Source organism: Monodelphis domestica, chromosome 3 (assembly GCF_027887165.1).
Source record: "Monodelphis domestica isolate mMonDom1 chromosome 3, mMonDom1.pri, whole genome shotgun sequence".
Classification (NCBI taxonomy): Eukaryota; Metazoa; Chordata; class Mammalia; order Didelphimorphia; family Didelphidae; genus Monodelphis; species Monodelphis domestica.
In genome coordinates, this window is record NC_077229.1 from 5,425,734 (window position 1) to 5,452,827 (window position 27,094).

Here is a 27,094-nt window from a genome sequence, read left to right on the forward strand (position 1 = left end):
ATTCCTATGCTTTCTAGTGTTTTTAATAGGAATGGGTGTTGTATTTTATCAAATGCTTTTTCTGCGTCTATTGAGATAATCATGTGGTTCTTGCTGGTTTGCTTGTTGATGTGGTCAATTATGTGGATGGTTTTCCTGATGTTGAACCAGCCCTGCATCCCTGGTATAAATCCTACTTGATCATGGTGGATGACCCTTCTGATCACTTGCTGGAGTCTTTTTGCTAGTATCCTATTTAAGATTTTTGCATCTATATTCATTAGGGAGATTGGTCTATAGTTTTCGTTCTTTGTTTTTGACCTGCCTGGTTTTGGAATCAGTACCATGTTTGTGTCGTAAAAGGAGTTTGGTAGAACTCCCTCTTTGCTTATTATGTCAAATAGTTTGTATAGTACTGGGATTAACTGTTCTCTGAATGTTTGATAGAATTCACTGGTGAATCCATCAGGCCCTGGGGATTTTTTCTTAGGAAGTTCTTTGATGGCTTGGTGGATTTCATTTTCTGATATGGGATTATTTAAGAATTCGATTTCCTCTTCTGTTAGTCTAGGCAGTTTGTATTTTTGTATATATTCATCCATATCACCTAAATTGGTGTATTTATTGCCATATAATTGGGCAAAGTAATTTCTAATGATTGCCTTAATTTCCTCTTCATCGGAGGTGCTGTCCCCCTTTTCATCTTTAATGCTGTTAATTTGCTTTTCTTCCTTCCTTTTTTTAATTAGGTTGACCAATACTTTGTCTATTTTGTTTGTTTTTTTCAAAGTACCAGCTTCTTGTCTTATTTATTAAATCAATAGTTCTATCACTTTCGATTTTATTAATTTCTCCCTTAATTTTTAGGATTTCTAGTTTGGTTTTCTGCTGGGGGGTTTTAATTTGATCGCTTTCGAGTTTTTTCATTTGCATTTCCAATTGATTGATCTCTGCTCTCCCTAGTTTGTTAATATAGGCATTCAGGGATATGAATTTACCTCTGATTACTGCTTTGGCTGCATCCCAAAAGGTTTGGAAGGATGTCTCGCCATTGTCATTTTCCTCGATGAAATTATTGTTTCTATGATTTCTTCTTTAACTAAACGGTTTTGGAGTATCATATTGTTTAATTTCCAATTGGTTTTAGATTTGGTTTTCCATGTACCATTACTAATCATTATTTTTATTGCCTTGTGATCTGAGAAGGCTGCATTCATTATTTCTGCTTTTCTGCATTTATGTGCTATGTTTCTGTGACCTAATGTATGGTCAATTTTGTGAATGTGCCATGTGGTGCTGAGAAGGTGTATTTCTTATTATCCCTATTTATTTTTCTCCATATGTCTATTAATTCTAATTTTTCTAAGATTTCATTCCCTTCTTTTACCTCTTTCTTATTTATTTTTTGATTTGATTTATCTAAATTTGATAATGGTTGGTTTAAGTCTCCCACTAATATGGTTTTACTGTCTATTTCTTCCTTCAATTCTCCTAGTTCCTCCATTAGAAATTTGGGTGCTATATTATTTGGTGCATACATGTTGATTAGTGATATTTCCTCATTGTCTAAAGTCCCTTTTAACAAAATATAATTACCTTCCCTATCCCTTTTGATCAGGTCTATTTTTGCATTGGCTTTATCATATATCATGATTACCACTCCTGCCTTCTTTCTGTCAGTTGAGGCCCAGAAGGTCTTACTCCATCCTTTAATTCTGACCTTGTGGGTGTCAACCCACCTCATGTGTGTTTCTTGAAGACAACATATGGTAGGGTTTTGGATTCTAATCCATTCTGCTATTCGTCTATGTTTTATGGGTGAGTTCATCCCATTCACGTTCAAAGTTATGATTGTCATTTGTGGGCTCCCTGGCATTTTGATAGCCTTCTCTAATTCTAACCATTTCTTCTTCGGCTCTACCTTTTAGTCCAGTGATTTACTTTGAATCAGTCCCCCTTGTCCCCTCCCTTGATGTTTCCCTTTTTAGTCCCTCCCTTTTTCTTCCCTCCCCCTCCCCCTCTCTTTCCCTCCCTTTTTGTTTTCCCTCTCCCCCTCCCCCCCTTGGTTTTCCCTTCTCCCTACCCTTGTTGCGTAAGATAGAATTCAAGATCCTAATGGATCTGGATGTTTTTCCCTCTCAGAGTTGATTTCCCTGAGATTAAGGTTTAAGTAAAAAACCCTCTCTTCCTCTCCTTCTTATAGGAGTTTTCTTCCCCTCCCCTTCCCATGTGAATCTTTGTGTGAGAAAGATTATTCTATTTGGTCTTTCTTTACCCCCTATTTATACATTACATTTTCTCCACATGTTAGTATACATAGATTGATATAAATGTTGTCCTTATAGAAGAGAGTTTGAGTAAAAGAAGAAGATAACATTTTTCCCCTTTCCTTAATATTTACCTTTTCAGGTATTCCTTGCTCTTTGTTTTTCGGTATCAAACTTTCCACAGAGCTCTGTTCTTTTCTTTGCAAAAAGTTGGAAGTCTTCTATTTTGTTGAATGCCCATACTTTCCCTTGGAAGTATATAGTCAGTTTTGCTGGGTAGCTGATTCTTGGTTGAAGACCCAGCTCTCTTGCCTTTCTGAAGATCATGTTCCATGCCTTACGATTGTTCAGAGTAGAACTTGCAAGGTCTTGTGTGACCCTGATTGGCATTCCTTTATATCTAAATTGTCTTTTTCTGGCTTCCTGTAGGATTTTTTTCTTTTGTTTGATAGCTTTGGAATTTGGCAATTACATTCCTGGGAGTTGTCTTTTGGGGGTTTAGTGTAGAAGGTGTTCTGTGAGCTCTGTTAGTGGCTGTATTGCCCCCTTGTTCTAGAATCTCTGGGCAATTTTCTTTGATTATATCTTGTATCACCATGTTGAGTTTGGTGTTTATTTCTGGCTTTTCTGGAAGTCCAATTATTCTTAAATTATCTCTTCTCCCTCTATTTTCCAGATCTGTCACCTTGTCGGTGAGATATTTTATGTTCTCTTCTAATTTCTTGGTATTTTGGCTTTGCTTTATTAATTCTTGCCCTTTTACACGATCGTTGTCTTCTAGCTGCCTGATTCTGGCCTTTAAAGCCTGGTTTTCCTTTTCAGTTTCATCACACCGGTTTTGTAGATGCGTGAATTTCTTTTGCATTATTTCCCACTTTTCCTCCCAGAAGGCTTCCATCTTCTTGGTCATTTCTGATTCAAATTCTTCATGGGTTTGTGGAGAGTTTCCATTTCCTTTGGAAGGTTTCGGAGCATTTTCTTGTATATCGTCATCTATCTCCTCTGTATTTTGTATTTTGGCTCCATAGAATGTGTCCAAAGTCGCCCCTTTCTTCTTATTTTTCTTGGGATTTTGGGGCTTCTGTGGAGTTTGCCATCTCTGAATGGGGAGGATTAGCTTTTCTTATCTCTGTCTGGTGTTCAGAGGCTTTAGTCCTGGGCAGATTGTCGGTTCTATGAGCTTTCCCTGGGTTAAATTGAGTATGCCTTCTGGCAATGACTTTCACTGGAACTGGAATGGAAGGGTCGGACCAGGGGGCCACACTCTCCCCCGGCTCTATCAGCTTCCCTGCAGGGGTCGGGTTGCTTTCCGGAAGTTGCCTTCAGAATGGCTGGCCGTGAGGCTGTTTTGTTGGCCCTGAGGGTTGCTGTTGTTTCAGAGGACCCTGCTCTCTGTGGGGGGATGGGCCACGGCTTCCGGGAGTTCCGAGGGCAGTGACTTTCACTGGGACTCAGATAGAAGGATCCAGCCCATGAGGCTGTCTTGCCCGCCCTGAGGGTTGCTGGTCTTTCAGACGACCCTGCTCTCTGAGCGGGGTGGGGCCGCGGCTTCCCGGAGCTTTGGACTCTGCACTCCTACCCCTTAGGTCCGAGTGATCTCGGGTTCTGGCTTTTGAGGGGGGCCGTACCTTTTGATCCAGGTCCAGGTCCAGGAGGAGGATTCCCAGGGTCTGTGCTGTTGATCGTTTTGAATTTTGGCGCCTTAGGAGCTTATAGTTTGAGGTCGGTCAGGAAGGGTTTTCCGGAGATCTGAACTTTAGCTTTCTCTAAGCCGCCATCTTGACCGGAAGTCCTAGGCCTTTTTCTTTAAGAGAGAAACTACGTCAGTCTTTAATCACTCACCATAAGGTCATTCCAAGCAAAACTCCAGTGTTCAGAGAGACTCTTCAGTTAAGCTCTCAGAGCTGAACTAAGTTCAGAGGCCTCAAGCTCCTTCCTTTTAAAGAAAATTTTCTCTTGTGTCACCTCCCCTAAATTTTCACATCTACCAATCACAGTAGATGCTTTTCCTAGGACAGCCCATTCTTAGTTTTTAGTTCTCACCTTCTCTGGGTAGATTATATCTTCTGAGTACTTCACACCTCTTTGCTAAGCTTGCCCTTTGTAAATTGCTTGACTTTTAATGATTAATTTGACCTTCATATGTACTTAGCACCCTTTTATATTAGATCTAAAAATAGACCTAGCTTCAGGTTTTGGCCTCATGGCAGGGGAGAGTTGGGAGAAGGCAGGGCTTGTGCTGGGGAGGGACAGGGAGGAAGAGGGGAGGCCAGGAAGCCCCTGCTGGGGGCGGCCCCCTGCCCTGGGAGTCCTGGCCTGGAATGGGGAGTCTGAAGGCCTGAGAGGAGACCCCAGGGGAAAAGGCCTTCCTGCTGGGGGAGGGCAGAAGCCAGGCTTCTGGGGGCCGGGCCTGGGGGTACCTGTAGGAAAGAGCTCCTTCTGGGGGCTGGCAGGCCTAGGAGGGCCCCCGAAAAGGTGCTGGACCCCCCATGCTGCCTCTCCTGAGGGCAGGCCCAGCCACCTCCCAGGTGGCCTCCCCCTCTGGGCCTCCCTTTAGGGCTGCCTCCCAGCTGAGCCTGGACAAGCTTAAAGCCTGGAAGAAGGAGAGTCTGGAGTCCAGGGAAGGGCCTGGGGGGCCCCCAACACCCCCACCTGGGGAGGGCAGGCCATGCCCAACCCAGGCCTGTGTATTCTCTCCTCCTGAGCCCCAGAGGCAGCGAGAGGAAGTAGAGCAGCAGCCCTGGGGCCTGTGGCCAGCAAAGGAAGAATCATCAAGGGAGAGAAGCCCTTCCAAGGCCTTTAGCCCCTCAGTGCCTGCTAGAGTTCAGGGCCTGGAGTCAGGGAGGCCTGAGATCTCCCTCTTCAGGACCCTGGACAAGTCACTTTAGCCTGCTTGCCTCAGTTTCCTCCCCTGTCCAATGGGCTGCAGGAGGTAAGGACCAAGCTGCCCAGCTTCTTTGTGATGTGGAGCACTTCACAAAGGGAATCCAGACACCAGAAGTTCAGTGAAATGGAGCCAAGATTTATTTATTAATCAATGGACCAATAAATGTACCTCAGTGGTCCCAAAGTGAAGTTACAGACAGTGTTTGTAGGGAAAGTGAGCTCAGTGTGGACAGTGAAACATGTCCTCTGACCAGGGCCAGCAGGCCTTACCTTACACTTGCCCAATGTGCCATTAGTGGGGATGGGGTTGACCCCTCGTTTGGGGAGCACCTGGGATCCCCTCAAAGCAGAAGGAGTGGCAGGATGTTAAGAGATCCCTGGAGGAGGGGAACTTGAGAGGGGGGCCTGGGCTGTCAGCTGCTGCCCTCTGCCTCAGTTTCCTTCTCTGTCAAAAGGGGGGATCCACCTGTTGTCATGTGCAGTGCTGCAGCCTGAGCTTCTGCCTCCCTCTGGCTCCAGTAGAGTGGGTCGGTGGCAAGAGCAGTAGCCGCCGAGGCCATGGGGACTCTGGTTTGTCTTCTTCCTTTTCTCCCTCCTTCCCCTTAGCCGTTGGGTACTGATCCGGGAGAGGGGAGGCAGCCTGGGTGGCCAGGGCGGGGGCTTCTGCTTTGAGGATGGGAATCTTCTTCACCAGGATATGGAGACTGTTAAATCACCAGGAGCACAAAGTTATCATTGTTGGTCTGGATAAATCAGGGAAAACCACCATTCTTGACCAATTTTCTATGAATGAAGTTGTACATACATCCCCTACTATAGGAAGTAACGTTGAAGAAATTGTAGTTAATAATACCCGTTTCCTAATGTGGGATATCGGTGGCCAAGAATCTTCGTTCTTCATGGAACACTTACTATACTAATACCGAGTTTATCATAGCTGTTGTGGACAGCCGACCGAGAGAGGATTTCTGTAACTACAGAAGAACTCCACAATGTTAGCACATGAAGATCTGAGAAAAGCTGGGCTGCTGAGTTTTGCTAACACCATTTTTAAATTAATTGTTAGTATGAGAAAGATGTTTGCATCAGCTTGGATATGTATTGTGGGAATACCTCAAATTTAGGTTAATGGCTTTGATTTCTATACTAAAGAAAGGTAAATAATATACCTAACTGAAGTGAATAACAGGCTTACTTATACCTAGAATGAAACCAGTACACAGATGTTAACATGCCACTTAGACTTTATCCTTTATGTTCTCTGTATTATATTAACATACCCAGAAAAATTTTGCACTGCTTCTTTAAAAAAAAAGAAAAGCTGAAAGTTTCTAAATTTTGAGAATGGGGGGAGGGGTCAGACTCATGAACACACACACTCAGAAGATATGGTACACTGGAGTGGAATTCTTATACAGTAATGGATTTAGTATTATGAACTGCCACTAATTTATTTCCAGAATGTTCTTTGTTTTAAAGGACTAATACTGTCTATTTAAGTAATCTTGTGTTTGAAATTATGAGAATACAATTTAAGAAGTAAATTTCCAGAGTCAATTAGGAGAAAAAACATCTATATGTGTCTATCAAATGGTGTAACCCTTCCAAGATTCTGAAGTATTGGGTTTTAGTTAGAATCATTGTATATGTTTTGAATTATATTTTTTTTTTTACTTTTTGAGTTGTAAAACATATCAGAGTATTTTGAGAACATTTAAAATTATAGCTATGTGACTTCCTACCATTTATATATTGCTTAATCACTAGGGAATTGGAAAAAGCAAACATTTCTAAATGTTTATTATTATTTCTAAATGATTCTGCATGGTAAGTGACTTAACGTAATCTATATTAATCTTTATTGACATTTATGCTACTGTTACTCATAGTGCTATAAATGTTGAAATACCTTTAAAAATTTGTTAAAATCAAAACATAAGCCTCTGATATAACCACGAACAACCATACTATCCATACTATTACCATTAAAAAATTCTTGTGTATTATATTGGCTTAACTTTAAAATCCCAACTATTTTAAAATACTATAATTTTAAAGTATACAAGAAATAACAGTAAAACTTAATGTGAGTTTTTTCAATATTAATAAATTTATAGGGAGAAATAGATGCATATGTCATAAATAATATGGTTTTAAAGATCATCACTACCAAAATATGTAATAAATAAAATTTTAACTAAGTAAAAGAAAAAAAAGAAGGGGGTATCCAAGAGCCAGATCCCCAGGCCCTGGGGAGAGAGTTCCATGGATTGATCAGTCAATCTATAGACACATTATTAGGCGCCTGCTGTGTGCCAGGCTTCTGGCCTATGAAACAGCAGCTGGGCATGGAGGGGAAGGGGAGTGGGGGAGGGGAGAGAAGGCTGCAGCTCCCCAAGGTGGGGAACAATTCCTTTAAAAACCCTCCCCCACCAAGACTCTAAACCCAGAGGCCCAAGCAAGATTCCATTTCCTAGAATGCCTCTGTCAAGACTTCACTATACTCCCCACGTAGAACGCTTCATTTCCCAAAATGCCTGGGTTATGACGTCCTACAACTCTTGGCACATCCCCTTGTGTCACCCCGAGGCATTCTGGGAATCTCACCTGGGCACTCTCTGCTCCTGGACCGCTCACAGTTGTGGTTTGGGGATCTTTCCTGGTAAGGGGAGGTGGAATGCGGCCGCAGTGCGCAGGCGCAGCCCCGACTCCCTTCTTTGGCTGCTGAGACTTTCTGCTCCGGAACTCCTGGGAGGCGGGAAGACCCCAGTTCACCGGTTCCGGGTCTCTGAACTTGTGCCTGTGGGACAAGAGAGGCGGGGCCGGAGCCCGGGGCAGCCCCTGTAAGTGGTTGGGGGAGGGGCTGTCTCCCTGTCTGTCTCTCACTTTAGAGGCCCCCAGAAAAGGGACAAACACGGAAGTGCGGGGGCCGACCGGGGCCGCTCAGCCTGGACCTGGATCCGTGGCGGGGCTTTGCCCTCCCCCAGAGGAGAGAGAAGGGGCCGCCAGCCCCGGACTCCGGAGGCAGCTGGTCCGGGCTAGTCCGGGCCCTTCGGTAAAAAGGACAACCTGGTCAGAACCGTCCAGGGGAGCGCAGCGCACGTGAGCTCAGTCAGGGGGCGGTTCTTGTGCCCTCTGGGAGGAGCCTTGATGTCGGGCTCTGAAGAAATGCCAGCTCGCTCTCCCCCTCCCCCACCTGGTGCCCGTCTCCCCTCCCCCCTCCCTCCATCCACCCAGTGCAGTTTCTGAATGGAATGAAGCCAAAGATGGCAGCAGAGGGGGAGGGGAGGCTTCTGCCTGGCCAGTTCAGGACCCTTCCCAGCCTGAGGCTCCCTGTGCCCCCCTGTCGGGGAGAGTGCCCTGAGCCCAGGGAAGGGCCTGGGAGCCCCTCTGACCCTCCCTCTCTCTCCTTCCCCCCAGGCGCCCTCAGAGGAAGTCTCCCCCACCTCGGGGCTGCCACCCCCTGAAGAACCCCAGGGTGGCCCCGCAGAGAGCCCGCAGCCAGAGGAATGGCCCCCAGGACCGTGAGGCCCCCCTCCCAGGTGAGTGCAGCCCCTCCTCGGGCCAGGCTGGGATCCAGCAGAACTCAGAGCTGGGTCCCTGCCAGGCCTCCAGGGGCGCCGTCACTGCTTGTGCTCAGAAGTTCCTGAGTCAGCCCTGGCTGCCCCCCATCCGCTGTGTTCTGGGGTTTCCCAGCCTTGGTAGTCCCTGCCCGGATGAGCCGCCCAAGTGCCACCAGTCAGGCCCAGGCGCTGCCATTCTCTCCCCCCCACACCCCCCCCCCCCCGTGTGACTCCCTCCCTCAGCGGGGTGGCCGGGGGGTCCCCCAGCTCCAGGGATGGCCCAGGGACAGGCTCTGCTCCTGCCCTCCAGGCCCCGGGCTTGGGCGGGTCAGTCAGGCCTGCCAGGGGGGCTTCCAAAGGAGTTTGAGGGAGATCAGATGAGACACAGCTGGGAAAAGGAGCGTTTTGAGCCCAAGGAAAGGGCTGGGCGTGGCGGGCAGGGCTGGAAGGGCTGCTGAGAAGGGCTCCAGCCAGGCTCCTGCCTCCAGGCCAGAGGACACGCCATGGGGCTGCTTCCTGGGTCAGGCAGGGGTTAGGCTTTGCCAGGCCTTTGGGCCTTATTAGACAGTAAGAAGTGGGGGAGGGGCAGGCCTATCAAGTTCAAATCCACCTTCTCCTGTTAATGGCGTGTTTTGATTCATGGCTGGATATACTGATTGAGTTTCCTTTGGCTAATGCTCCAGGGTTTTGTAGAGTCTTATTCATACTTTTTAATTTTTTTGAAACTTTCAAGAATTGGAAATGGCTTCAGGGCCCCATTTATCAATAACACACCCCACAGGCTCTGGAACCCAGGACATTCCTAATTGAATACATTTCTTTCTTTCTTTTTTTGTTAAACCCTCACTTTCCGTCTTGGAGTCAATACTGTGTATTGGCTCCAAGGCAGAAGAGTGGTAAGGGCTAGGCAATGGGGGTCAAGTGACTTGCCCAGGGTCACACAGCTGGGAAGTGTCTGAGGCCAGATTTGAACCTAGGACCTCCCATCTCTAGGCCTGACTCTCAATCCACTGAGCTACCCAGCTGCTCCCCTGAATACATTTCTTAAGCTGTCCATTTTCTGTTATTGGCAGTATCACGGCTCTCCTCACGTTTATTATACATTAATATTGTTTTGTGGAATTCCTTTCTAAAAGAACCTTCTCCATTGTATACAGACAAATGCCCCCCTCCCCCCAATCCAAATAGCAGGATACTCCCGACAGAGCTGACAAAGGCCTGAGATTGCTGGATTATTAGGCGCCATGTCAGTGCTAGGAAACTCTGATGTGGTATTCAATGATGAGCTGATGAGGTCTGTTCATGCCTGTGTTTGGGGGCCATTTTAGTCACTTCTGGCAGCTTGAACTGGATGGATTCGGGAACAGAATTCCTTTTGCCAATCAGGAAATACTGGGGACTGCTACTGTTATATGGAAATCACTTTAAAAGACTGATATATATTAATTTAAGGTCGCCAAGGAATTCAGCTATGTAATTCCTAAATGAAAATTCAAGTCAGCAGTCAACCTTTTATGGAGTTTTTAATTACAAACAGTAGGAAGAAAAGTATGAGAGAGAGAGAGAAGAGAGAAAGAGAGAAAGAGAAAGGGGAGAGAAGGGAATAGGGCTTAAATACCCATTCTGCTTAGGCTGGGCCAAAGGCCCAAGGCCTTGGATAGCCGAGGCAAAGAAAAGAGATCAGTCCCTATCACTCACGTGACCAAAATGGAGAAACAGTCTAAGGGTCTCCACTCCAAGCACCAGGCTCCAACAACCTCCTCTCCTTCCCACAGAAAGTCCCCAGAACTCTTCGGCTGTCCTCTACCTCACTTCCTGTGTCTCACCTGTGCCAATGGTGGCTCTAGCTTCACCCAGGACCGCCCATAGTTCTCTCCCCTTTGCACATGTCTGTTGAAGGCCATATTCTCAAATAATTAAATCTTGAGCTTTGCTGCAGCCCTTCCTAAATCCTGTTACCCTGAGTAGGGTGGAGAGTGTAGTTTCCAAGACCTGAATCTGTTATTCCAAGTATCTCTATTGTTATTGATCAGGAAATAGCCAAATCCCATCCTCTAAAGAATGGTTTGAACAGGGTTGAGTAGTTTTGAAATTCACACTACGGAGTCGCAAGAAAGCAAGACTGGAACATTATGAAAGAGGGATAATGAACGTTTATTGTAAGCAGAACACCAGATTTAAAGCTCTTCTTGAGAGAAACAATCTATCCTCAATCCTATCCAGAATGTGAACAGGGGAGTTAACCTGTTCCCAGGAGATCTTGGAACTGTTCATGCAGGCTTGAACTGAGATTTCTATGTTTTGGCGTACTCAGCAGGAACGGTATGTCACAAACACCTGGGAAGAGGAACTCTATTCCATGAGGTCATGAAAGGTTCACTGCAATTCCCCCTTTTTGTTTATGCCATCCAATTCCCTTTGGTACAGGGTCCGATTAATAGTTTTTTGCAATACAGCAAAACTAGTCATTAAAGCTTTTAGTAAACAAGGCAAGCATAAGCAGATAAACAAAATCACAAGCGCACCAACTACAAGAAGAGTAATATCATGAACTAAGGAGGACAACAATTCCTTTTTTGTTTCAATCCAATTATACAAAGAATCCGCAATATGCTGTGGTTCAAGGTCCTCCTGTAAGGATGAAACAATATTCTGAATTAATATACTGAGATCGTTAATGTCTTTGGTGATGTTTTCATGGTCCCATAATCCCTGTAATTGTAATTTAATTTTTTCCGATGTTTTTGTGTCATTATTTACTGTTATGGGTAGTAAGCAAAATGCAGTATATCTATAATCACATTTCATGCGTATTTTCAATGACAAATATTCTACTTCATTCATTAGGTCAATCATATTTTTCTGTAACATCATAATACTTTTATAAAAACTTATATCAATTTCTTTTTGTTTTTCTAATGCTGAGGTTACAGTAGCAGCCAATGCTTTCAAATAATTGACATCATGTTCAAGAATATCTAAGTTAGAAACTGATTGTGCCAAAGATACTGTAGTGATTAAAAATAGTGGAAGACATAAACTGTGGCAGATAATAGAGTGGTTGGTTAAAATTGTGACCACAGAAAATATGGTTTCAAGACAATGTGTTGTTTTAAATCAAATAATATGAAGTGGTCGCCAGGGAAAAATTCCCAATTATTAAATATACCCAAGTCAGCTGGGTTTTATAGAGATTTTAATTAATACAAATGAAGAATTAAAAAAAGGAGAGAGAGAGAAAGAGGAAAATAATGAGAAAAAGATAGGCCGGTTCAGGTCAGCCCAGGCCCAAGCCCTAAGAGAGAGATCAGTCAGTCTTTTATCCACTCACCACAAGATTTGTCCAAGCAAGGATTCTGGTGTTCAGAGAGACATCAGTTCAGTTTTGGCCAGCTGCCATCTCCAGAGAGAGTTCCTCTGAGAGAGTCCTGCTCTCAGTTTCTCACCTCCTTTTAAAGGCAATTTTCTCCTGTCACCTCCCCTAAGTTCTCACATCTACCAATCACAGTAGACGTTTTCCAAAGGACTGACCATTCTTAATTCACACCTAAGAAGGCTAAACTTTTGAGTAATTCACGCCTGAGTAAGTTCTCACCTCTTTGCTCCTTATAAATTCACAAGTTGCCTGACCTTTATAGGTACTTAGCACCCTTTTGTATTAGATCTAAAAATAGGCACAGCTTAAGAACTTTTTGTCTTACTATAAGTATGGGTTCAAGTATCTTTCATTGTTCAGCAAGGAATTTCTTCCCCTAAAGCAGGCTTAAGTAGGGGTGGAGTAGAGGTCTCACATTCCTGATCTAAGTTCCTTCATTGTTTAAAATGGGGAATGGTCTTAACCAAACCTTATGAAGTAGGGTCTGAGAATTTTTAAGATTCACAATACAGAACCTATTATAGTAAAAGTCAATGCAGAAACTAATGCTACTATGCCTAATGCAATACAAATAATACATTGTTTATGACGTGGGCTTATTTTTTGTTGTAATACATGAAGAATTTGATCCCCTGGACGACCATACCATGAATCTTTATGTTCAGTGGCAAAAAGGGCCATGTGTGGTTGCTTGATGGTTAAGACCAGCCCATACACTTGTGATCCTACATAGTAACTGACTCTACAATTGCTACAGGTTACATTCCAATATCTAACTCCTTTGTGTGTTATTTCAGTAATGTTCAAGGCTTCAGGATGATTTTTTTTAAACATTTTATTTGGTCATTTCCAAACATTATTCATTGGAGACAAAGGTCATTTTCTCCTCCCCCCCCATAGCCGACACACGATTCCACTGGGTTTCACATGTGTTCTTGATTTGAACCCATTTCCATGTTGTTGGTATTTGCATTAGAGTATTCATTTAGAGTCTCTCCTCAGACATGTCCCCTCAACCCCTATAGTCAAGCAGTTGCTTTTCATTGGTGTTTCTACTCCCACAGTTTGTCCTCTGCTTGTGGATAGTGTTTTTTCTCCTAGATCCCTGCAAATTGTTCAGGGACATTACACCACTACTAATGGAGAAGTCCATTACGTTCTATTGTACCACAGTGTATCAGTCTCTGTGTACAATGTTTTCCTGGTTCTGTTCCTCGCTCTGCATCACTTCCTGGAGGTCGTTCCAGTCTCCATGGAATGCCTCCACTTTATTATTCCTTTTTGCACAATAGTATTCCATCACCAACATATACCACAATTTGTTCAGCCATTCCCCAATTGAAGGGCATCCCCTCATTTTCCAGTTTTTGGCCACCACAAAGAGTGCAGCTATGAATATTCTTGTACAAGTCTTTTTCCTTATTATCTCTTTGGGGAACAAACCCAGCAGTGCTATGGCTGGATCAAAGGGCAGACAGTCTTTTAGTGCCCTTTGGACATAGTTCCAAATTGCCCTCCAGAATGGTTGGATCCATTCACAACTCCACCAGCAATGAAATAATGTCCCTTCTAGCATTCATTACTTTCCTTTGCTGTCATGTTAGACAATCAGCTAGGTGTGAGGTGATACCTCAGAGTTGTCCTGATTTGCATCTCTCTGACTACAAGAGATGTAGAACACTTTTTTATGTGCTTATTAATAGCTTTGATTTCTTTAACTGAAAATTGCCTATTCATGTCCCTTACCCATTTATCAATTGGAGAATGGCTTGACTTTTTGTACAATTGATTTAGCTCTTTATAAATTTGAGTAATTAGACCTTTGTCAGAGGTTTTTATGAAGATTGTTTAGGATGGTTTTTTACTGTAGTTATAAAAGCATATTCCCTGTTAGGCAAGCTCGAATGTCTAATGTAATACTTCTATTTACTGGTTTTTGGACTCTCCCAGTATTAGTGACATTAACATAGTGAGACATAGTCACTTTATCCAATGCCAGGGCTGTCTGTCCGCAATCAGTCAACATCTGTGTGAAATTAGCAGAATGTCACCAATTAGCTCTGGGGTGTCACCCACACAGGCGAGCTTCTCCTCCTATAAAACAATCATGAAATTTATAACAATCCAGTTTCTTTCCAATCCGCCTTGTGTCGTTGTGCCAAGACACCCCAGTCATGTTTTTCCAATGAATAAGTGACACCCTTTTAGAGTTACACGATAGCAAGGGCGGAAACATATTAATAGTGTCTCTTTGTTCATATTCCATCACATAAGGACAAATGGGTCTCTCTTGTCCCCAAGTACTATCACAAGATTCCCCCAACCAACCTAGATATTGCCGTTGGCCGTAACCTTCCTATTTTACCCCTTTGTGTACACGATAAGGTCCTGTCCAGAGAGTCTGACAGGTCAGGATGACCATAATAAGGCACCTGCAGAGATCTGAGGGGCAGGCAGGCAGGATGGCCTCGCGCGAGGCACACTGGGGGTGCCCCAACTAGTCCAGTCCAATTGAAAGGCACAAACAAGTTGTTGGCCTGAACAATTCCCTCGACGGAATGGGAGCCGAACTCTGTCTTTACCTGTGGAGACACAAACAAAACCTCGGCCTGCAGGATCACTGAGTGGGGCCAAGATTGATAATCATCTTTTCCACATAACAAATTTTTGTTCTGGGGCAGGCAGGGAGCCTGGGAGTGGTGGTACTCCTGAATTTCGTTCATAAGAAAATGCAGAGAAAAATGTTCAGCTCTGGATATGTTCTTGGAAGTAAAGATCAAATTATTGATAGTATGTACAGCTATTGCCAATCGCCGATGCGGGGTGCCGTCTCCCCCTTTTTGTTTTAGAAGAAATGTTTTTAAGATCTGATTACTGCATTCCACAATAGCTTGTCCTTGTGGATTGTACGGGGTACCTGTGAGGTGCCGAATACCCCAAGTTTGACAAAAAAAGAAAAAAATGATTGGAAGCATAAGCAGGTCCGTTCTCTGTTTTAAATGTTCGGGGGAGGACCAGCCATCTGGAAAGTCAATAAGCAGTGATTAATAACATGAGAAATTCTTTCTCCCGTCAAGCAGGAAGCCCATAAAACCCCTGAATGAGCATCCACAGTGACATGGATATATTTAAGTCGTCCAAAGGACCGTTCATGGGTCACATCCATTTGCCATATCTCTGTACTATTTAAGCCTCTGGGAGTCACAGCAATATGCATTGGGGGTGGTTAGGAACACAATTAGGACACTTTTGAACAATACTCCTGACCTGATCCTTTGTGAGTTGGAACATTTTGCGTAAAGCAGGACTATTTTGGTGAAATCTATGATGGGATTCCTCAGCTAATTGTAACATGGAGCAATCAAAGCTTGATCTATGATGTCATTTCCTTTAAAAACAGGTCCAGGCAGAGTGGTATGACTGCGTACATGCAGGACACACACTGGACGTGTCCTGTGTCGTAGGAGAGTTTGTAATTCACAGAATGACGTTTGTACATTGCTTTGAGTGGCTCTGATGACAGCTTGTTCTGTACCCTGAACAGACTGAAAAACCTATTGAGAGTCCATTAGGAGGGTGAAAGGCTCCTGAAATAAGCAAAAAGCTGGTCAAACAGCTGTTAATTCATTGTGTTGGGTAGAAGAAAAAGGAGTGTAAAAATGACAGGGGAGCTGCCGTCCCGTATACGCCTGCCTCGTAACGAGCATTCGCATCAATGTAAACATTAGGTCCTGATACCGGACGATCTCTTAGAATATGGGGAAAACAACAGGATGTGGTGACAAAAAAGGAAATAAGCCTTGTGGAGTGCAGGTGGAAATAGCAGTGGGGTACATTCATAGTAAAGACCATTCGTCACGACTTTGTAAATATTTCTGTTGTATATCTTTAGCAATGGGTACCTGGACTTCATGAGGATGCTGTCCTAAACCTCAGACCACATGCTCTATGCCTTTCCATATTATTGAGCCATAAGACAGTCATAACTCTGTAAAGCCTTTCCTGCTTTGCTTTTTAGATGTAGCCATTCAATGACTCTGTTTCTCAGTTAAGGCACCTGTTGGTAACATTGGAGTTGCAAAAATAGTCACTTCGACGGCTAATTGAGGCTGATAACGGTGAAGTGGAGCCTGATTCAATTTGTCTTCTACTATCTCTAAAGCAAGAGAGGCCTCAGGTGTCAAAGTTCCAGGGGAATTCAAGTCAGAACTCCCTTCCAGTATTTTGAATAACGGTTGTAATTCAGTTGTAGTAAGAAATGAATATTGCTTAACCCAATTGATATCACCTAACAATTTCTGATAATCATTTAAGGTATTAAAGCAGTCCTTTCTTAATTGTATTTTCGAGGCATAACAGATGTTGCACATAACTGAGCCCCTGAATAGAGTGCAGGACTTGTTTTTTGAATCTTTTCTGAAGCAATAACTAAATGGTATTTTTGCAAGGTAATTTCCAATTGTCTATAGCACTTTTTAAATTTGGGATTCATCTTCAGCCGCAATAAGAATATCATCCACATAATGGATGATGTACAGAGCAGGAAAATGTAGTCTTACAGAATGAAGGACTGAAGCTACATATTTTTGTCTGTATAATCTTATCATTCTGGTCCTGGAATGTTTGCATTAAGATTCCACAGCTTCAAACAAGCTACTTAGTCAGACAAGGCTGACAAAGTTTGTTTGTTTGTTTGAGCATCTTAAACCTCCGTTTCTACAATTAAAATATACTCATCTTTAAGTTCTCTCACACAGTGGTTGTCACCTCTTTGAGGTTCCTATTTCAGTCCATAAGTATCAGTGTGGAACAATTATAAGCACTTCTTTCTCCTTCCTGTGTGCAAGGAAGGGGTTAATAGTTTCTGAGCAATTTATCCTTAGGCTCAATTTAGATTTATTACTTCACAGCCTTGTCCCATCCTTCTTTAACAAGTGAGCTCACTACAATTTAAAATTTTGAATGCATCAAACCCCCTTCATAATAATTTACTCTGAGCGGATTTTAGTTTGAACTCCACAACTTCCAAATAACTTTGATTAAGTCCTTTAGCAATCTTTCAGTGTGTAACCAAACTGAAGTTCAAAGCATTTCCCTGTACTCCTCTCAAACCTCTGTCTAAAGTAGAATAGATCCTCCAGTTTAATTTTCTTTTAGCTCAAAATATTGCTACATAACCTGATTAAATTCCATCAACATCATTCCTATTTATAATTTGTTGTATCTATTTCACACTATAATTCATAGTATCAACTAGTATCTCTATCCATTACTCTTATTTCTTCTAGCTTCTCTTCTTTACCATTATTGTAAGTAGAGGAAAGGTACTGTACTGAATTGTATGTAATCCTTATGACAAGCCCTTCTTGATTTCAAGGCTGAAGTTTGCATATTATATACCCTTATATTCCTTCCTATACATTGTACACAGTTTTAAAAGCAATTCATATAACCTTAGTCAAAGACATCGTTTAGAAATTCTCTCTTGCAAAATACCAAATTCTTAGTACTAGTATTATTAAATCCCATGCACAGATTAATCACTTTAAAAACTTCTTGTGTGTCATATGATTTCTTGTTACTAGTTCTGACAGCATATGCATTAAAATAAATCTGATTTGAAAAAATCCTAAATTTAAATTCTAGAATAAGTTCTTCTCAACAACATAACTTTTTCTGGATGACTTTTACATCTATAAAGTAGCCAGTGCAATTTCTGTTCTCATAGAATAAAACATTCCCTCTCTGTGTCAGGCTGGCTATCAGTCACATTTAGACAATTCTCAAATTCACTGAAACCATTATGCATAGCAAGATCTAACAAAACAAATTTCTAACCATGAGTTTTGTTGTGCTCAATAAAATCTGGTTAACATTTCACATTTAACTGACAAATAGTTACCATCATACATGAAATTATATTTGTATCATATCAAAATCATTAGCAATCTTCCCAAATTGCATACCCCAAACCATTAATCTTAAATAGCCTCTAATTATGGAGTAAAAATCTCCCTTTTTCTGTTCTGAATTTTTCTCTTTTTCACTCCTTAGGGTGCCCATCCAAAGGAAAAAAGAGGAAAAAATCATTGAACAGGTATTTGCTTTTGTCCTCTGTTGAGGATTTTTGACAGACAAGTTCAATCTTGCAACTATCCCATTTTATTTTCTTTATGTAAGTGTCCAATTTAAGAATATATAGAGACGAGACTGTGACAAAGACAATGATAAACAGAAACATCCAACATTGTGACAAGCATGCTTTGAAAGGAAAAAAATCAGTGTTTTAGGATCCATTTTTAAGAAGAAATATTTACAGGGAGAAAAAGCCTTAAAACAGTTTCAGTGTACTGCCTTTAACTGAAGAAGCTGTGCTGAACTAAGTTACTGAGATTAGCCATCTGAGTGGCTGAGTTGACTTTCTGGTTCCCTAACTTTCCCTGAACTCTACATGCTGATCTATCTAAACTTTCTCTCTTTTGACTTATGATTTCTAACAAAATGCTCTTGTAGTAGCTGGACAAAACTACTATCTGCTCCCAATTGGGGTTAGAGGTGAGCTGTTCATGAGGCTGACTGGATTTCTCAAGGAAGGAACTTTTACCCCTCCCCCCCTTACTGAACAGAATTTTCTTTTCTGCCACTTTATCTTCCACACATAACTTAACAACATTGTAAATTAATGCAAATTTAGGCTGTGGTTGTTCATTGCCAGTAAATTTGGATCCAATCCATTCCTAATCTTCTATAGTGACCCTATTTTGATCCAGGAACCACAGGGCTAATCTCCGGATATATTGGACAAAATCTTTCAACTTCTTCCTTTTTACTTTAACTCCATGTAGCCCTAGGACTGTTCTGAGTAGCATTCTTGCAATGTGATCTTCATCTGTGATGAATACCGGGATATTACTCATCTTATTTATACCAAACAAATCCAATTGTCAGGGGGAAACAGCAACAACAACAAAAAATAATACTAGCAAAAGACCAATATCTACTGCAACTATAATACAAATTGAAAGAACTGATATTCCCTCTCACCCTTAGAGTATCTCATATATTCACCACCGAGGGGATCTCCGTAGTGTCGGGACTCTGCATGACCAGCACACAGTGTCGGGGGTTCTTGGAAGAATCGGACAAGTTGGGGGTTCACCAAAAAGAACCGGAGGGTGGTCCCTGTTCTGGGTGCCACTTGCTGGGGACTGCTACAGAGTCACAAGAAAGAAAGACTGGAACATTATCAAAGCAAGGATATTGAACGTTTATTGCAAGCAGCACACCAGATTTAAAGCTTTTCTCGAGAGAAACAATCTATCCTCCCCAATCCTACCCAGAATGTGAACAGGGGAGTTAACCCGTTTTCAGGATTTCTTGGAACTGTTTATGCAGCCTTGAACTGAGATTTCTATGTTTTGGCATACTCAGCAGAAATGGTATGTCACAAACACCTGGGAAGAGGAACTCTATTCCATGAGGTCATGAAAGGTTCACTACAAGGAAATGCATTCCAGGCCAAGGTCTCACTGTGCTGTAGACTATGTTAGATTTAAAATAGTTTTGAGCATTAAATAGTTGTAGATAAGACAGTGGGAGCCATAAACTGTGATAATTAAAATGTTTGGGAGCAAGGGAAATATATAACAATTATGACTGCTGAAATATGTTTTCTACTGTGTCTTGGTTTTATATAAATATAAGATGGTCGCCAGGGAATATATTCCCAATTTATGAATATGCCCAAGCCAACTGGGTTTTATAGAGAAATTTAATTTATAATACACTGATTAATCAATAGAAAAAGAGAGAAAGTAAGAAAGGAATAAGAATGACGGGCCTCAAGCCAATAAGACCTAGACCTCAGTCCTAAGAGATAAATCAGTCAGTTGGTTTTATCACTCACCCAAGATCTCTCTAGGTAAGGCTTCTTATGCCAACCTCAGGCTCCACCTTCAAGAGAGCCTCCTTTCAAGAAATGTTTCCAGAGAATCCTCCTCCTGACTCCTCCTGAGTTCTCCTTCCACAGCCTCCTTCAAGACCTCTCCAGGAGCTCTCCCTCCAGGACCTCTCTCCTCTCAGACCTCCTTCAGAGCATCCACCACCTTCCATCCTCAGACCCCGCTATCTTTAAGCCAACAATCTAAGTTCCCTCCCCTCAGTTCTCACATCTACCAATCACTGTCAGTGTCTCCCCTGTGCCAATGGTGGCTCTAGCTTAACCCAGTACCGCCCAGAGGTCTCTCCCCTTTGCACATGTCTGTTGAAGGTCATATTCTCAAATAATTAAATCTTGATCTTTGCTGCAGCCCTTCCTAAATCCTGTTATTCTGAGTAGGGTGGAGATTGTAGTTTCCAAGACCTGGTTCTGTCATTCCAAGTATCTCTATTGTATCAATTCTAAAATCAATCATGACTCAAAGAACTTCCTGTTCTATGCTTAAGCATAGGTCAAAGCCCTTTCCATTGTTTAGCAAAAGGTTTCTGTCCTAAAGTAGACTTAAGTAGGGAGGAGAAGGATCCTCCCATGCCAAGGAGTTTCATATTCCAATAGAGTTCTTACTATCAGTAGGAGATTTTTTTAAGTATGAAATTTCCCAATGGGGAAATTTCCAACATTCATAAGTCTAAGAAATTTTAAGGTTTACAACTAAGAGAACAGAGACTGGGTAGCACCAAGAGTTGCCTATTGGAAACAACACTCTGGACCAAGATCTTATGTGGATTAGAATTCAGTGGGCCTTCCTATTTGTCCCAGACAACTCCCTCAGGGTCATGTCCTGTGACTGGAATCCATATAACAGGAACTTTTGGGTGCTTTCACTGACTTCAGGCAGCCATTACAGGAGCTGGTTAGGGAGGACAGAAACCAACCACAACTCTGACAACATTCAGAACATGAAATTCCTAGAGAATGAGGCTCACAGTTTGGAGGTATCAATTTACAGTGTCGGGTCAGATAAATACAGACTAGGATCAGCTTTACGGGAATGAATTAAACCCTGGCCAGCCCTCTTCCAGGGAACAGACAGTGTGGAGGATGTTGGACTCCCGTCAATAGACAGCAACTCCTCTGAGACACCAGCAGCCACTTAGGCTCAGTTGAGCAGGGATGCTGTAGTTGTTGGTGGCCCGTAGTAGGCTGCAGAAGTTCAGACCTCAGCACCCTCCTGCTTATGACCTTAGATGGAATAACTTACATTGTCTGGGAGGGCAGGTGTGGAGGGCAAAGATCTCTTTTGAAAATGTCCAAAGCTTTTAGAGCAGCACCTTTTACCATGGGCAGGACAATAAAAGAGAAAACATGAGTTAAATCCTTTTTCCAGTGAAGAAATTACTCTCTTGGGGTGCACAGTTTGTGGTTTCTTTTTCTTTTTTTTTAAATCTTTACTTTCTCTCTTAAAATCAATACTGTATATTGGTTCCAAGGCAGAAGAGTGGTAAGGGCTTGGCAATGGGGGTGAAGTGACTTGCCCAGAGTCACACAGCTGGGAGGTTTTTGAAGCCTGATTTGAATCCAGGAGCTCCTGTATGTAGGCCTGGCTCTCTATCCACTGAGCAACCCAGCTGCCCCCTGGGTTTATTTTTTTAATTGTGCCCTTCAGCGAACAAAGCAGAAAGAAAAATATTGCTTTTCAGACTTGCATCTTTCTTGGGTCAATACTATATTTAAATTTCTCTTTTGATGCAGTTCAGGACTAAGTTTTCCTGTTAATTATCTTGGGGGGGGGGTAGCTGGGTATCTCAGTGGATTCAAAGCCAGGCCTAGAGACAGGATGTCCTAGGTTCAAATCTGGCCTGAGACCATTCCCAGCTGTGTGACCCTGGGCAAATCCCTTAACCCCCATTGCCTAGCCCTTACCACTCTTCTGCCTTGGAACCAAGATGGAAGGTAAGGGTTTATCATAAAAAAAAATCTTTGGAAGTGTTATAAAGTCACTTTCAATATTGTGCATTTTCTATACACTTGACCATTGTTACATCATGCTCCTATTTACTCTTCTTTTATTGTAAACCTCAACCCTATAAAGGCAGAAGTAGAGAAAACTATTTTTTATAAAGAACAGTAGTACAGAATGTAATGGACATTCAAGAATTATCAAAGTCCCCAAAGGTATAATAGCCCTTTTAATGACAATAGCAAACAAACCCAGTATCATATTTTACATGAGTCTGCTGTATGACATATAAAGAAAATGGATACTGTAAGGATAATTTTAGGGTTGTGACCTAATCTAAATTAATTTTGGTTGCCAGGGAATATCCCAAATAAAATACCTGTCAGCTTGGAAATTTTTGGTGGTTTAATTAATACAGAGGGGAGGAATTAAAGAGGAGAGGGAAAGGTATAGGATTTCTACCTCTGGCTTGTGCCAGGGGTAGTTCAAAGTCCTCCGCCACCAGGTCTTTGAAGATTAGAGGCTTTTTCTAAGAGGATAGGGTTTGGAAGGTAAAGGAGAAAAGAATCAACCCAAACTCTGAGAGAGCTCAGAGAAGATGTCTTACCTGAACTAGGTTACTAGGCTTCTTCCAGTATGGTATCAAGGAAAAAGCACCACTAACCCGGACAATAGCTGCTGCCATGCCAAGATGCTGAAATGCTCAGTACGCTGCCAACAGCCACCTCTCTGCTGCAAAAGAGGCCAGAGAGAGGAAGTGACACGAAATATATAGACGGTTTTTACATCACTTTCCTGCGTCTCACATGTACCAATGGTAGCTTATGCTTGACTTAGGACAGCCCAGGGGTCTGTCAGTTGTTTCTGATTTGTCATTTGCTAGCACATGTCTGTCATTGGCCATCCTCCTAAATACTTAATCCTTAAGTATGGGTGTAGACATTCCTGTTTTTGTTAGACTTAAGTACGGTGGAGTAATCTAAAATTCACAATCCCCCCTGATGATGATTGGGAGACTAGTCTCCCCCACTGATCACTAAACATAATCCTACCCCTCCTAATTTTCTAACTGCAGGTGCATACATAATTTCACTTTCTAAGAGGAAACCACAACAGTTAGATAGAAGAGGGAAATAGAAGAAAGACAGATAGTAAAACCAATGTTTGCTGGGCGCATTGACAAAAATCATTTAGGGGGCAATCCCCTTTTGGCATAGGAGTATACATTCAAATAAATGTTCAGTCAAACTTCAGTTCAATCAACCACACCCAATATTTGTCCTGCATCTTCTTGATGTAGTGTAGGTTTTCTGGCATCTTTCTGCAACAGTTCATTCTCTGGGTTTAGGAATTAGTGAGCTTCTTCCTTGAAGATCTTTTCTTGAACAAAATTTCAAAATCATGGATTTTTATTAAAATGCAATCCCACCCCTGGATTGGGTATTAAAAAACATCCAGTTCAGCTCAGGATGCATGGTTGAGTTATGGGGTTATATGAATCAATTATCAAAAGAAGAGAGTAAAAATAAATAAAGAAAACCAAAAATATAAAGAAAAAATGAAAGAAAGTTAAACTTATGGGAGAAAGAAAAAAAATTCAAAATCAAAATCAAAATATCAAAATCTATATAAAATGTCGAGTAAACAAGAATAAATTCATAATATGCCCTTGTATAGGTCCAATTTAAAGTAATTTCTATCCCACAAGTCTATACGACAGAATGCAGCAATATTTCACTTACCCATTTGCAGGCAAGACTACAGGAAGTTGCCATGCTATAAGAAGAAAAAGAACTAGAATTTTATTTTGATAAGGAAGTGTTATTCCCTGGTCTGATTTTTTGTCATTCTCAGGGATATGGGGAGCCAGGATGATAGTCAGACTTTGGTACTTGTCTGAGTACTTCACAAAGAGTGTAGATACAAGGAAGTCCTACGACTTAACATGTCAAGCATCGCAACCTTGAGTCTTACACTAGTTTTTTACTTGTGTGATCTTTTTGGCACTATTCAGGTTAAGTCTGTGCTCCTTGTTTTTATCCCATTTCTTAGAATCAGACGCAAGCATTAAACACAGTCCCGTAACATTTTATTAATAAATGGCAGGTTCCCACAGTTTAAAGCTTTTTGGGTATGCATTAATATTATAGTGGTAGTGGTAGTCTCTCGGTGATCGAGAATGACTATTGTCTTTGTGCAGTTTCATCTACGGTGTACCCTCATGTGGCTTTGGAGTCCAAAGGCTAAGGCGCAAATTTTGTGGCACATGGGGCATGGGACTCCAGTTGTTACGGGAGGTGCGGTTGTGGCCTGGTGTCGGCGTTCACGCGCAGTGGCAAGACGTCGACGTCATTCATCTTCAAAGGTGGTGGTAGCATGGTGAATGTGGATTCGCCAGCTGCTTCTGTCAGAGGCAGCGAGTTCTAGTTGCTTTGGTGTAATGCCAACCCACTTCTTTGGGAATCTTTTCTTTGATCGGCCTTGTTTCCTGAGTCCAGCTGACAGTTCACCATAGAATACCTGTCTTGGTATTCGCTGTGGGTCCATGCGGATGACGTGTCCAGACCATCGTAGCTGGGTTTTGAGGACCATTACTTCGCTGCTGGTGGAGTTGGCTCTGTTGAGGACTTGCTGATTGGTGATTCGGTCCTGCCATCGGATCCTCATAATTGATCGGAGGGAGCGTTGGTGGAATTGCTCTAGCTGTTTCATGTGCTTCCGGTACAGTGTCCATGTTTCTCAACCGTACAGGAGCAAGCTGAGGACCACTGCGTTATACACTTTGAGCATTGTCACAGTGCTTACACCTCTGTGTTGGAGGACTTTGCAGCGCAGCCGCCCAAGTGCCTGGCTGGCCTTTTGGATCCTGGCATTAATCTCGTGGTCTAGGGACCCGTCGTTGGCGATGGTGCTGCCCAGGTACTTGAAAGTATTGACATTAGAAAGCTGCGTGCTCTCGATTGTAATGCATGGCTGGTTAGTTGGCCTCCCTGGTGCAGGTTGGAACAGCACCTCTGTTTTGCTGAGGCTGATAGTCAGGCCAAACAGTTTTGTTGTGGTGGAGAACCTGTCCACAATGGTTTGGAGATGATTTTCTTGGTGGGCCATGAGAGCACAGTCATCTGCAAAGAGAGCTTCTAGGATGAGTCTCTCTGTTGTCTCTTTTTTTGCAGCCCTCTTTCCTGTTTATCCATCTTATCTCTTAAATATTTCAATTGTTTCTCCATTTTCTCCATGAGGTCATCATGCTCTTCCTCCTTTTCTTTGTTTCCCTTTTAAACATATAAAGCTGTTTTCCTCAATTCTTCGAGGTCCATCTCTGGCCATCTTGGGCAATGTGTTCTAAAATAATCCCTAATCACTTTGCAAGAGTTATTCACAAAGTGCTTTCTAATTTCTCTTAAGCTATTTTCTTTAGATAGGTCAAAATCCAGGTATGTGCCCCCAAACTTGATTATTGTGTCCATGAATCTGGAGGGTATCTCATCCTCATTTTGCTTAATTTTTTCAAATTCTGTCCACTTGTCTCTACTGTCTGTACATTTTCTCATTGCTGTTAGGATGGCCTCTCTACGATGCTATAGTTGTAAAAGATCCTGAGTCATTATAGATGTATTTGGGATCCCGATATGGCCAATGTGCTGTATTGCACTCCCGGGTTTTTTTTTTATATGAGCAATTATTTTATTTTCCTCACGTTCAGTTAAAAAAGCCTGTCGCAAGTTCTCAACGTCCTTCTAAGATGGATTATACAGAAAAAATATATATCTGTCATCTTACTAGAAAGGGATCTTGTTCACATGTGGGGATATTTTGTGTAAATTCATTTATTTAATGGGGAGTAAATGGTATATTGTGCCTTAAAGTCACCACATCCCTGTTCTGTCCTATTTCAGGTACTTCTCTTAGAGGAAACAGGCCTCTAGTTGAATTTGGTACCCATGGGCCAGTTTTAATAAGACAAGTTTCTCTAGAAGGAGGAGATCTCCTTTGGGCTGGAATTTGTTTTTGTGTAGGAGAAGGAACATGAGAAACTGGGATTTCAGGGGAAGGGTCTTGGGGATTAAGTTCAGCCAAGAGTTGCAGACCATGAGAGAAGAAGTTTGTTAACTGAGCTATAGGAAAGGTGTTTTCCATCTCTATTTTTGGGGAAGGAAATTTTCTCATTCAAAGGTTCAAAAACAGGTCAGTTTCTGGTGGGGTGGATGTTTACCAATTGATCCTGTAAGAAACATTTTAAATTCTCCAATTGGGCTGGTATGTTCTCCTTTATTTTGGACTCAATTTTTTCTATGTTTTCTTGCGTTTTATCTGATTTTTGCATAATTATTTTGTATGTTAACATCTCTTAACACAGTACTGAGGAGTACAAAAATAACATTACCCAATAATATAAAAAATTGGAGGTATGCTGAATTCCTCAATGTCCTTAATTCTTCAACCACCATATAAATGTTGAAGAATGTAGTATTCATTTTTATATATGTATATATCTTGTAAAAAATTAAATCCAAATTTACTTACCTCTATAGCTGATCAAAATAAGCTATTTAAAAAAAGATAGTCACAAAAAAAAAGTTTTAGGAAAGTTAAGAAGATTGAGGGTATTTTGTCACAACCAATGTGGTCAGCCAAACTTTAAAGGGTGAAATTATGGCTGAGACTGAATGTAATAATTATTTTGGTCAACAAGGATTTTATTTATAAAATCCTAAATAAACACCCAAGTCAGCTGGAAATTTTATGGTGATTTAATTTATACTAGAGGAGATTAAGGAGAAGGAAATAGGAAAAGTAGTAGGATTTTCTCCTGCCTGGCTAGTACCAGTTGGAAATATTAGAAGATCTAGAAAATAAGGTTTTGGAGTGTGAATGGGGAAGGAGTCAGCCTGAACTAAAAAAAAAAAAAAGGCTAAGCCAAGATGCCCGAACCTGAATCAGCTCAAGGGCAAATTCACTGCCAAACCCAGACAATTAACTGCCACCACTCCAAGATGTCAGAACGCCTAGCAAGCTGCCAGCCAGAGTCGCCTCTCCAGGGAAAAAGAGTGAAGAGAGGAAGTGTCATGCCTTATATAGACAGTTTTATGTCACTTTCCTTTGTCTCATCTGTACCAATGATAG

General features: G+C 42.1%; 1 protein-coding gene and 1 long non-coding RNA gene across 5 annotated transcripts in view; one reads left to right on the top strand and one right to left on the bottom strand.

Annotated features, from left to right (window-relative positions):
- LOC103092175 (zinc finger protein OZF-like) overlaps positions 1-27,094 on the top strand; it is a 75,229-nt gene that overhangs the window by 22,357 nt on the left and 25,778 nt on the right. The window contains exons 1-4 of one of the 4 annotated variants that reach the window (XM_056820338.1): positions 7,469-7,975; positions 8,553-8,674; positions 18,126-18,168; positions 19,122-19,736. The exons of 1 other annotated variant lie outside the window; for it this stretch is intronic. In XM_056820338.1, the coding sequence (XP_056676316.1) occupies positions 7,611-7,975; positions 8,553-8,674; positions 18,126-18,168; positions 19,122-19,335 (744 nt within the window). In that variant the 5' untranslated portion in view covers positions 7,469-7,610 and the 3' untranslated portion in view covers positions 19,336-19,736. Of the gene's footprint in view, positions 1-7,468; positions 7,976-8,552; positions 8,675-18,125; positions 18,169-19,121; positions 19,737-27,094 lie in introns of those variants that run through there. 2 more of the 4 variants (XM_056820339.1, XM_056820337.1) reach the window with 2 other exon arrangements.
- LOC103092056 (uncharacterized) lies at positions 5,248-7,878 on the bottom strand. Its single transcript, XR_466075.3, has 2 exons — positions 7,740-7,878; positions 5,248-5,836 (listed from the first exon to the last, which is right to left on the bottom strand). It is a non-coding gene; the product is annotated as an uncharacterized LOC103092056 (long non-coding RNA).